At 33.1% G+C, this 13,226-nt stretch overlaps 1 protein-coding gene across 1 annotated transcript in view; it reads left to right on the top strand.

The window, feature by feature from the left end:
* The window catches only part of LOC110426093 (uncharacterized), a 15,951-nt gene extending 7,294 nt beyond the window's left edge, over positions 1 to 8,657 (top strand). Inside the window, 8 exon segments of the mRNA XM_089785219.1 lie at positions 5,886 to 5,920; positions 6,402 to 6,470; positions 6,594 to 6,676; positions 7,025 to 7,106; positions 7,595 to 7,687; positions 7,798 to 7,905; positions 7,993 to 8,222; positions 8,320 to 8,657. Of these exon segments, the coding sequence (XP_089641345.1) occupies positions 5,886 to 5,920; positions 6,402 to 6,470; positions 6,594 to 6,676; positions 7,025 to 7,106; positions 7,595 to 7,687; positions 7,798 to 7,905; positions 7,993 to 8,222; positions 8,320 to 8,479 (860 nt within the window). The 3' untranslated portion in view covers positions 8,480 to 8,657.
* Positions 8,658 to 13,226: the final 4,569 nt, after the last annotated feature.

Genomic DNA, 13,226 nt, shown 5'->3' on the forward strand with positions numbered 1-13,226 from the left:
ATTTTTCAATATTTGGCTAAACTTTTCATATTCAACTGAGTATTTGTATAAGTATTTTGAAATTAAAAAAAAAAACTGCCCCCAGCTTAGATGTAACCTCAGGATCTACACATAACAAACTCAACTGATCGAGAAACTCAACAACTCAGACAACTGTCTCAACAGAAAGGCAAAAATGCTAAACCAAAATGACAAGTTTACAAGTCGTTTAAAACCAAGAAACTAAAACAACAAAGAATCAAGTCATATAGAAACTAAGAAAAAGATCATTAACATAAAACGAATTTTGAAACTTGCGTTTCACAATTCTTGGTTTAATGATTGTGAAACAATGGCGTTCTGACCTTTTACTTATAACTTCTACTAGCCACTGCTTCTATTTTAGCTCCCAACTATTCCAGCCTACTTCCACTAATTTCAGATCATCCTTTTAACACACCTCCTTGATCTAGAATCTGGTGAACTCCCAACTTTGCTCGAAGCAACTCAAACCTTCTCTTGTTAAGACCCTTAGTAAATATATCTACTAATTGCTCATTGGTTTGACAATAAACAAGCTCAATTTCTTGATCTTTAATAGACTCTCTAATGGAAGGAAACTTCACTCGAATGTGCTTAGTACGACCATGATGAACAAGATTTTTAGCTATAGCAATAGCTGATTGATTATCCACATGTATAACAGTTCCCTTCCTTTAAACAAATCCCATATCCAATAGCAGCTTTGTTAACCACTTAGCTTGATTAGTAGCTACTGAAACTGCTATATACTCTACCTCAGCAGAGGACTGAGCTACAATTTCTTGCTTCTTTGAAGTCCAGCTAAAAACAGCACTTCCTAGTGAAAAACAGAATCCTCCTGTACTTTTAAAGTCATACACAGATCTTACCCAATCACTATCAGTGTACCCTTGAATACCATTACTCTCATCTTTCAAGTAAATCAATCTAAAATCAGAAGTACCTTTCACATACCTTAAGATTCTCTTAGCAGCTTTAAAGTGAATCACTAAAGGAGCTTGCATAAACCTTGAAAGCAAACACGTAGCAAACATAATGTCTGGTCTTATTGTTGACAAATACAACAAAGAACCAATGATACTACTATATAGTGAACTATCTACTTTAGTTGAACCATCATCCTTGCTTAACTGGATTCCAATAGTTAGTGGAGTGTCTACAGCTTTACGACCTTCCATATTAAACTTCTTCAGTAAATCTCTGACATATTTTGGCTGATGCAAATAGATTTGTCTTGATTTTTGTAGAACTTCCATTCCCAAAAAGTATGACATCTCCCCCAAATCTATCTTCTCAAATACTAACCTCATTTATGCTTTGAATTCTTGTAAACACACTGCATCTGGATCTGTAATCAGCAAGTCATCCACATATAAGGCCACTATCAATTGTACTGAATCACTAGTGCCCTTAACATAAAGAGTAGGCTCAGTAAGATTTTTGTTAAACCCATGGTTTCTGAAATATTCATCTACCATTTCATACCAGGCTCTAGGAGCCTGTTTAAGTCCATATAAGGCTTTAACAAGTTTGCAGACTTTATGTTCAGAACCTTGCACTACATAACCTTCAAGTTGAGAAATGTAGATATCCTCCTTCAATAGTCCATTTAGAAAGGCTGATTTGACATCTCAATGAAATATTTTCCACGTTTCCCTTGCTGATAAAGCTACTAAAAGTTTGATAGTATCAAGCCTGACCACTGGTGCAAAGGTTTTAAAGAAATCAGTACCATAGGTCTGTGCATACCTTTTCACCACTAATCTTACCTTATATTTATTAATTGAGCCATTAGGATTTAACTTCGTCCTTAAAACCCATCTAACTCCAATTACATTCTGTCCACTTGGTCTGTCAACCAACTCCCAAGTTCTATTCTTCAAAATCATATTTAGCTCTGAATCCATAGCGTTTCTCCAGTTTTTATCAGACTGAGCTTCTGTAAAGCTAACAGGATCAGTGAAAGCTAAATTGCATCTTTCATAGATGTTTGCAAGTGACCTAGTCTTTCTTACAACCAAGCTTTCATCCTCTAAATCAAGTTCTTCATCATCACCTCCTTGCTTCTAATCATTAACAGCACCAACTATAACATTAGAATCTTGCACAATTCTGCTATCCCAATTCCACTTTTGCCTTTCATCAAACTTCACATCTTTACTGATGAAAATCTTTTCTGACTTCACATCATAAAGCCTATAACCTTTTGACAAATCACAATAGCCAAGAAAAATAGCCAGAATAGCCTTAAGTTCCAATTTTGATCTTTTTTCATCTGGTATTTTAGCATAGCATGTAGAACCAAAAACCTTCATATGTGAAACATTAGGCTTCTGCTCATGCCATAGTTCATAAGCTGTTTCATTAGGAAGTACTCTTGAATAGGTCAAATTTAAAATATAATTTGCTGTATTCACAGCTTCTGCCCAAAAAACTTGAGGCATATCTTTCTGAAACATTAAACATCTGGCCATTTCCATCAGGGGTTCTATTTTTCCTATCTGTAACTCCATTCTGATGAGGATTATAAGCTACAGTTAGCTGATGCTTCACTCCCAGCTTAGCTAATAAATTCTTAAACTTAAGAGCTGTATACTCAATATCATTACCAGTTCTAAATATCTTAATCCTTTTCTCAAAAAAATTTTCTGCTTGAGCCTTAACCTTCGAAACTTATTCAATGCTTCTGACTTCATTTTCAAAAAATAAACCCAACTAAACTTAGTCAGATCATCTATAAACACCATATAGTATCTACTATGATTTAGAGAAGGTGTTTTCATAGGACCACACACGTTTTATATGTACCAGTTCAAGTTTTTGTTTTGCAAACCAGCTTCTGTGCTTAGGATAAGATCCTCTGCTCTACTTTCTAAACTGACAAATCTCACATAATTTTTCTACTTTACCAACACCTGATAAACCTTTAACTAACTTATTATCAGCCATCTTTATGAGTGACTTATAGTTCACATGGCCTAACCTTTTATGCCACAATTCAGCAACATTATCCTCACTCATAAAGGTAGCATGTTCAACATTCACCAGATTTAGGGGATAACAATTATTTTTCATTTTGACAGTCAATAATTCATCACCAGATGGATAAAAAATAATACATACCTCATCTTTAAAAAACAAAGCATAGTGTTTCTTTGCTAACTGGCCAACACTCAGCAAATTCTAATCTGATTCAAGAACTAAATAAACATCAGTGATGTATTTTATACCTGAGAATGTCTCCATAGCCACAGCTCCTCTCCCAAGTATTTTCAGGAAAACTCCATTCCCTATTTTGATTTGAGCTGAAAAACTTCAGTCAATCTCAAAAAATAGTTCCTCATTGCCAGTAAGATAATGTGAGCATCCACTGTCTAATAACCAAACACTTTTCTTAGTTGACTCAGCCTCCGAGTTAGCCATGTACAACACTTCATCAGCTTCCTCAATTTGCTCAGCCACTAATGCTTTTTCTTCACTGTTTTTTTTGAATTTACAGAATTTTTGTACATGACCAAACTGATCACATAGTTTGCACTTCACATTAGGCTTGAACCAACAGTATTTAGGAGTATGATTGGTCTTTTTACAATGAGTACATGGAGACAACTTCTCATGATTCTTTCTTTGCTTTCCTTCACCATAATTGCTCCCTTTGCCTTTAAGCTTCTTTGTATTCTCCTCTTTCACCCTTAAGCCTTTGGTCTTTGCAACCAAAGTATTTTCGAGGGCTTCATTATTCCAGAGTGCTTTTCTCTGCTCTAGAGCAAGTAATGCACTTAACAGTTCATTGATAGTAATCTTAGTTAAATCCTTGGAGTCTTCTAGAGACAATATTTTAGCTTCAAATCTCTTTGGAATATTCACAAGAATCTTATTCACAATTCTTTTATCACTGACCTCCTCTCCCAACTGCCTAAGCTGATTCACTAGATTAATCAGCTTATCAGTGTAATCTTAAATGTTTTCTTCCCCCTTCATCTTCATTAACTCAAATTCTCTGGAAATGTTCAACACCCGCATAGCTCTAGTTTTGTCACTGCCTTGATATTCCTCTTTCAAACTATCCCACACTAGCTTTGGATCTTCATAATTCATAATCTTCACAAAGATCGTCTACGAAACTGCTGATTGAAGATAGGTAAGAGCCTTATATCTCTTAGCAACCTCCTCACTATGCTGTTTGATCTACACCAAGGTCTTAATTGCATGTCATTGTACCGAAATCTCACCTGTCTCAACCACATCCCAAAGATCAAAAGCCTTAAGATATGATCTCATTTTCATTGCCCAAAAAGGATAGTTAATTTCAGAGAAAATTGGTGGAGCTGTAGCACTGAAGCTTGCAGTAGCCATCTTCGATGTTGAAAAAAAAAACAATTACAACAGCAAAGAGCAAAATCATAAGTCCCTCATGATTACGGGCTCTGATACCATGTAGAGAATCGAAGGATTATCAAAGCAAGGATCACCAAAAAATAAACCAGAGAATGAATAGAGGAATTTTTCAATATTCGGCTAAACTTTTCATATTCAACTGAGTGTTTATACAAGTATTTTGAAATTCAAAAAAAAATATCCCCAACTTAGATGTAGCCTCAGGATCTACACATAACAAACTCAACTGATCAAGAAACTCAACAAGACAACGGTCTCAACAGAAAGGCAAAAATGCTGAACCAAAACGACGGGGTTTCAAGTCGTTCAGAAACAAGAAACTAAAACGACAAAGACTCAAGTCGTATAGAAACTAAGAAAAAGATCATTAACATAAAATGATTTTGAAACATGCATTTCACAATTCTTGGTTTAATGATTGTGAAACGATGACGTTCTAACCTTCTACTTAAAGCTTCAACTAGCCACTACTCCTTTCTCAGCTCCCAGCTACTTCAGCCTACTTCCACCAATTTCAGATCATCCTTTCAAAGTTGAATCCCAGCAACTCTTACACCATTATTTTGGGATAATTAGGCAGCTTTGCACATTGTAGCGAATCCCGTTTTTCATGAATGTACAAAGCACATTGAAATAGATTGTCACATAGTTCGAGAAAAACTGCCAGCTAGAATGATCAATCCTTCATATGTACCTATGCGCTTCTAGTTAGCAAATGTATTTACAAAAGCCTTGGGAAAAGATCAATTTGTGACACTACGTAACAAGTTGGGACTTGATGATATTCACTCTCCAACTTCGGGGGGAGTGTTAAGAAATGAAATTGTAATAATCTCCATATATTTACTTTCCTAAGTTAGTGTAAATCAAATTCCACTAAAAGTGAATCACGTATTATGAGACTTAGAATTGGATAGAATTGATTGAGATATATGTGTATATATTTTTGTATTCTGTTAATGGCAAACACATTCAGCCAACTCCCTATTATTCTTTCTCCAAGTTTATTTTCTTAAGATTAACTAACACCCTTAACCTATCAAATTACCCATAAGAATTCCAATCCCTAAATCATTACATTCATATCATCAAAACCCAAAATCATATAAACAATTCTAGCACTGCAAATAAAGAAACGGCATGTAGCATGTTCTGTTTAAACTTTTAAGACCAGGTTGTTTTAAAGATTGTCCTCAATGGCATATACTTTTGTGAAATCTTTGTTTTTGAAGGATCCCATTAATAATTATGAATTAGGAATATTACTCCATATTTTTTCAATCTTTTTCCCTTTTTCCCAGTTAATAACATATTAGTTTATAGAATGACACAGTTAATTGTTTTTCTCTACTTGAAGATATGGTATAGTCCTTGTGGCATAAAATGTTGCAACAATACATTTTTGTTTAAAACTGGAGAAAACAATTTTGAGATAATAGCTTTAACCTTCATACTTTTTGTTGCAGATAACAAATCAAATCATGCAAATGTGCAAATCACGGTAGGTAAATTTGTGAATTTTCTTTAGGTCTCTTTTTGGGTAGCTTTAGTGCTTTTATTTTTTCTAGGTATTTATTACTTGCCCTGATTGTTTAGCCATTTTCTTACTCTATTTTTATGATTCATTCATAATTTTTTCTTGTTTTTTTTTACTCTCCTATATTTAATTTATACCAACTGTTTTGTTTCCCTTACAACAATTTTTTCATTTCATATAAAATAATTTGATTTCTCAATTTCCAAGGTTTGTAAGTCGACTTACAAAATTGTATTGATGTGGGAAACATAATATAATATTTACTTCATGGAGAAAAGATAAAATAATGATGACAGAGCAACCTTCAAGCCTCCTATAAAATGGTAGTTGAAATATAATTTTAAGTTATTTGTACTTTTATGGTACATAATATTTTCTTAATGATTACTGACAAACAATGTTCAGTCATATTGTTAAATTGTTTTGACGATGCTCTTCTTTAAAGCCTGATGATAAAATAACATGGAGAAAAGATCAAATAATAATGACAGAGCAAAGGCCGTGGTCTGAGGAGGTTTGTACTTTATTTTATACTATATATCTTTGTTATTTCAGATAAAAAAAATAACTTGCAAAATATACCAAGACATTAATTGGTTATGTAACACTTGTGGCATGTTGACAATGTTTTTAATAGGAAATTCGAGCATATTTAGTTTCACCTTTTACACCAGATGAGGAAAAACAAATATCGAGATGGCAAAGTTCTGGATTGAGTGGGTAAGTTATTATTATTATTATTAGCTTTATATGACATACAATGTGATTATCACTTACTTTGAAGTCAAATTATTATTGTAGTTGTTCATGGTGGCACTTAGTCAAATGACTTGTAAAATAGAAATAATTAGAGAATATCGATCGGAGTTTGTTCTTCGAAATACTGTCCGACGATCAAATCAATAAGTAAATAGAGAGATAAAAATAATAACGAAGGTGAGGTAAGAGTGAAAAGAAGGAGCCCTGTGAAGGCTAAATATGGCACGATTGTTATAATACCTTTAGGGTAATTTTTATATTGAACAACTTACTTAACGAAATTTGTTTCTTAAAGGGATTCGGTTGAAGAGATAAGATGATCAGCGTGGAACCGTTACTCATTATCCCTCATGACAAAGAATCTCGACATAAATACTATATTGATGATTCGGTAAGTAAATACTTGCTATACTAAGCAAATATTTAATATGTGGTAGCCAAAGCATCAACCAGAAAAGGGCTCTTAGCTTGGCTGTAAAGACTAAGGATGCTTGTAACTAGACAATCTTATAGGCTTAAGTCTTTAGGGGTGAAGGGTGGTAAAATGAATTAGATTTCATTCAAAATATTTGGTATGACCCATTATTTTGCAAGCTGCAATTTATACTCCTCTTCCTATAGTACCTATAGTTATGCCTACTGAAAGATGGTTGCAGATATATTGATTGTCCCCTTCTTTCACTTGTTCCCACTTTTGGCCAAATTATATGGTCAAAATTCAAGTCACCCTATATTTTAGATAAATTCAAATGAAGCAGTTTTAGATATGTAATAAACGTCACATTGAAAATTCTATAATCACAAAACGTCAAAACAATTATGGTAAGTTAAATGGGACAGAAAAAATTATAATTAACTATGTTTTTGATATGTCTCAAGGTTGTTAATGAATTCTTTGAATTGCTTAAGAGGAGGGCTGAGAGGTTTCCAGATATGTACGTGAAGCACTATTCATTTGACTCTTATATAGCAGTAAGGATTTTCATTGATCTTGAATTAGATTACTTTTTGAATTGAAATTGGTATTACATATTATTATGGTTAGTACTGACTAAATAACTGATCTCTTATGCACGCAACAGAAATGCTTAATCGAAGAATGCAAAACAGATTCCGTACTACTAGACAAGTTGAAATCCTCGGTCGAAAAGAAACAAGATAAGATTGTAGAGTTAAAAGATGCAGAGAAGGTGAGCTTCATGTTTGAGGATAGTTCGGTTCTTTAGCTACGTATAATTGTATATATAGTTATATGCTCGTACTTTTCATGGTTGTAGCTGTTTCTACCCTTGTGTTTTCGGAACCATTGGATGCTTTTTTATGTGGATACCAAGAAGCAGAAATTAGTATGGTTAGATTCAAATCGCTCTTCACTACAAATGTTCACTAAAGATGTAGAGGACAAAATCTCGAGGTGGTTTAAAGGATTTCTGCTGCCATTTTTGGGTTATGATAATGCAAATGAATGGCAATTTCAAGTGCCAACTGATATTCCTATGCAAGAGAAGTAAGCATTGTTTTTTTCTTTTTCCCGAACTTTAGAACATTCCACTTTTTCTTTTGGTATCTTATTCTAACAATCGATCTTTTCCTGAATACGATAGTTGGGTTGATTGTGCCCTCTTTGTGATGAAGTATGCGGATTGCCTTACACACGGTGATTGTTTTCCTTTCTCCCAAAAAGACATGGCTCATTTTCGACATCGTACCTTACTTGACATATACCAGGGAAGTCTTTTTCAACCGGAATTTAGAGCAATATAGACGCTAAAGTAAGGTACAGTTGTTGTAGCCTTTTACTGCAGTCAGTATTGTTCAATCAAAAGTATTTGTAACACAATTTATGTGTCCATTCCTACTACAATATGGAGTTTGTAATCGCTTATTGTGGCGAAATACCTTTTTTATGTTGTGAAAAAAGATATACATACACAACTCTTGCTAAAAGAAATTTTTCTACCAAAGACAAATTAAATTTCTTCCAGAGATATTAGGGGATTGTTACTTATAAAAAATGGGTAAGATTTAAGTGAAATTCCCTAGGTGGAAATGATATAGATTAATAGATATGCGCTTCGTTGTGTGGTCTCGGCTTGTTCCTTCCAGAGACAGAAAGTGCTTTTTCACATTGCCATTAACCCATTGGTTGTTTGCAAATTTAAATGACAACAGTGTGAAGATGTTTCATTGTCCGTGGGCCATCATCTTTGGCATTGCTTGCTAGCTTGTGTGGAAGTGGCACAATGTTTTTATTTTCAAAGGTAAAAGCTGTTTCTGTGGTGAATCGTTCGCATTTGATTTAAAGTATGTCGATTTCAACACGTATCACTTTTATTGAGTTGGACAGTTTAATTGGATCTCTGGTATATAAGAAAGAGACTCTTATTGGCTAGCAAACTCCCCCTTTTAGATGTTTAACTCTAAACATAAATGGGGTGTTCTAACACTCAATCCGTCAAGCCATGGTGGGGTTATTCGGTGTCATGAAGGCTTTTGGACAAATGGATTTGTAGCAAATTTGGGTTTATATTCTTCTCATAGAGAGGACTTGTGGGGAGTTTTCTATGGGTTAAAATTGACTTGGGAGTTAGGGATTTGTAAACTTTGGCTTCAAGTGGATAACAAGATGGTTGTGAATGCTATTTCAATGTCTGTTGTTCCTCTGCGTGTTAATATGGACTTACAGTAATTCAAGAGATGTTACAGAGACAGTGGGCAGTCAAACTCACCCACATATATGGTGAAGCCAATACAATTTCTTAATTCTTAGCCAATTTGAGATTCTCTTTTGATATTTCTTATGCTGCTCATAATACTCCTGCAGCAAGAGTTAAAAACTTATTATTGTATGATATAATGGGAATATGTTTTCCTAAGATGATTCCGGCTTAATATTATAGCTTCTCCATTCAAAAATAAGAAAAAAGATATGTACATTGTGTACTTTCATAGTAATTAGTATTTGTTATCACATGTATTGTATGCGAATATTTTTTATTTATTTTCAATAATAATTTTATTTAAATATAAATTGTTTTAAAGTATAAATAATTCAAATTTTTTAATATTAATTTATAAACTGTTCAATATATTAGAATTAAGAAAAACATTTTTAATGAAAGTAATTCAATGCAATTAGAATTTAAACTAACAATTTTAGAAATAAGATTACATTTTATCTCATTTAGAAATTGTGCTTACTTTAAAATTTGAATTTCAATTATGATACTACTATGCTCAATTTTAAATATGATTTATATAATAAATTAAAATTGTTTAGAATGGCTAATGCCAATTTAAAGATATAATAAGTAAAAATATATGCTTTAGTTAATTAAAAGATTTTTCATCATTTGTACTTTTATATTTATTATAAATATAAATAAGATGAGGTTCATTTGATTTAAAATAAAAAAACAAAGACTTTATTAAATGTAATAAAAATATAAGAGCTTATTTAAATTTTTTCAAATAGTTTAGAATCTTTTTTAGATATTATGTTTAAATTTAACCAACTAAATAGCATCAAGACATGTCACTAATAAGTCTCAAACCAAGGCATGTATTTCTACCACGCCATGTAATTCACCATGTAGCTAGCTAATTACATGTTAAAAACATGGGGAAGCGAAGGCGTGGTTGGATAGTTTGTACTCGGTGTTTGTTCACAATCTTAACGAAAAGGTGCATTGGTCAGTGATCAAAGGGGCCATCGGCAGAGTGGCAGGCATCTACGTTTCGAGGAAGAGTTATCAGGATGCGAGAACTATAGGCTTTGCTTTGATAAGGTATAGAGAGAGGTTCAAGATGGAGAAAGTGTTGAAGTGGTGAGGGCAGCAGTGGCTAGACAAAAAATGGGTAATGGTTAGAAGGGCTGTGCCAATAAAGAAGATGGCGAAGAAGGGAGGTAAGGCAATATTGCGGATAACAGAGACATAATGTAAGAGAGGGTCCGGGCCACTGTTAGCAAGTCTTTCAAGGATGTTGTTTTAAGGAATGGAATTATGCACAAAAGAGAGAATGCTTCAGTTAAGATGACAAGTGAATGGAGCACGAAGCAAACTAAGCAATCAACGAGGGAGACCAACAGTGATGGTAAGATGGATGAACAGTTGGTAGAGAAAGGGAAGAAGGAAGTAAGCCATCTGAATGGAAATGGGGTCATCACAATTAACGCCCTTATCATCGAGGAAGAGTTGACGGGAATAAACTTTCAAAATGAATTCTTCAGAATTTAATAGAGATTCCCATTTGCTTTTTTGAAAGATCAAAAATATGATCCCAAAGATGATCAGCAATAATCTTTCTATCGAGAAATCTACACACTTAAAATCAACTTATAAGGATTACAAAAAAGAACTTATGAAATAATTGCATTTGGGAATTGACATAAAAATCATTGAAAAAATAAAATTGACAACATTGAAAGGAAGTTATAATAAAATAAAACTTATCCCAAATTATCCTTAGAAGTATTGGCAAAAATTGAAGCAAGAAAACAATTTGAATTAAGTCTGAGGCATGGTATAGTGTCCTTAAGGATATTTTTAACCTTTTAACCTTTCGAAGCATGAAACTCGATACCAAAAGATTAAAGTGATTATTCCCAAAATTCAACAAACTCTTTTTGATTAGTTTGCATAAACTATCTTAAGGATAATTTTTAACCTTTTAATCTTTTAGAGTATGAAACTCGATGCAAAAGGATTAAAGTGTCTATATTTCAAGATTCAACAGATTCTTTTTGATTAGTTTGTGCCTTTTAACCTTTCGGAGTATTAAACTCGGTGCAAAAGGATGAAAGTGGTTATTCCTCAAGATTCAACAGAGTCTATCTAATTAGTTTACATAAACTATCTTAAGAATAATTTTTAACCTTTTAACCTTTCGAAGTATGAAACTTTGTGTAAAAGGATTAAAGTGGTTATCCCCTAAAATTCAACAGACTTTTTCTAATTAGTTTACACAAATTATAAAAAACTCTTTCTAATTAGTTTGCACAAAGGATTAAAGTAGTTATCTCTTAAGATTCAATAGAGGCTTTTTGATTAGTTTGTGCCTTTTAACCTTTCGAAATATGAAACTTGATGCAAAAGGATTAAAGTGGTTATCTCCAAGATTCAACAAACTTTTTTTGATTAATTTGTACAAACTATCTTAAGGATAATTTTTAACCTTTTGAAGTATGAGACTCGGTGCAAAAAAATTAAAACAGTTATCCTCCAAGATTCAACAAACTATTTCTAATTAGTTTACAAGACTCTTTTTGATTTTGAATCTTTGTGATTAGTTTGCAAAACTATAAAAGACTAGCAAGAGGATTAAAATGGTTATCCCTAAGATTCAACAAACTATTTTTGAGCAACAAAGAAAATTCACATTTTCTCAAGGCTTGGCTCAATTTCGTGTTTGCGCAAAATTACTTTCTTTTCTAACTTTCAACAAGCTCATAATAAATTTATTTATATAAAGCACTAATATGTTTTGTGTCCAAGTAATGTGGGATAGAAACCTTATGAGATATCACTATATAAGGCACTTAGAATGAGGCAGGAGTGGGTGCTTGTGTTAGGAAGTAGGTTTTTAGGTGGAGGTAGTAAAGGGAGAAGGATGCCTGATGAGGCTAATGCTTGCTAGTGACAAATATGATGGCATCAGGTTTTCAGCACTGGGTTCGTTACGGAGAGCAGCAAGAGAGACCTCATTGTTAGGTTAAAATCTCAAGTTTTTTTTATTATTATTATTTCAATGAGATTTCCGGTCATTTGATATTTGTAAGTTCAGAATTTTTGTTACTGAGCAAACTGTTGCTACTAGTGTAGAAAAGCAATATTTTAGGTAAATGCTGTCAATTGCTGCTTGAGCAGCTGGTTTATTTTGTAACTGAACTGGTTCCAGTTACCCCAAGGCTGGAAGTCCTATGCCACTAGAAGTCTTTTACTTTCAACGTTCAAGACTTGAGTTGGCATACTAGTTAGAGGGATGATAATAAAATTTACTAAAAAAATAAAAAGTCCGAAACACAGAACTACTCACATCAAGGCCACAATCTTACAGATGGAGCCAATCTGCTGTCATCTTTAGCTTCTGCCAATTAGTTTCTAATTAGTAATCTGATCAATTAAACTATCTTCAGCTTAGCCTGTCCGTTTGAAAAATATCTTTTGTCTCATATATATAAGCTTTAACTTAAATGATTAGCTAAAATCATATTCCACTCATTGGTTAAGAAGCTTCTTAATGTAATCTTTGAAACTTGGAAAACTTCCCTTCTTTTGTTTATATTTGTCGTGAGCATTGTTAAGACCTTAGCATCTACCATTGTTAATGCTTCAAAGACAAGAACCTCCAATTTTCCAAGATGGCTTATCTAAGCTCTTACCCTCAAATAATTAATATACCTTGTACTCATAGCAGTCGCCTGACGGTACCGGTATTAATTAATAATTCATGCATATGAATCAATATAATTTAGCTAATTAATTAATTAATGCTACTTAAATTAACCAAA

This window comes from Theobroma umbraticum, unplaced genomic scaffold, assembly GCF_002168275.2.
Source record: "Theobroma umbraticum cultivar Fairchild unplaced genomic scaffold, ASM216827v3 scaffold_12.1, whole genome shotgun sequence".
NCBI lineage: Eukaryota > Viridiplantae > Streptophyta > Magnoliopsida > Malvales > Malvaceae > Theobroma > Theobroma umbraticum.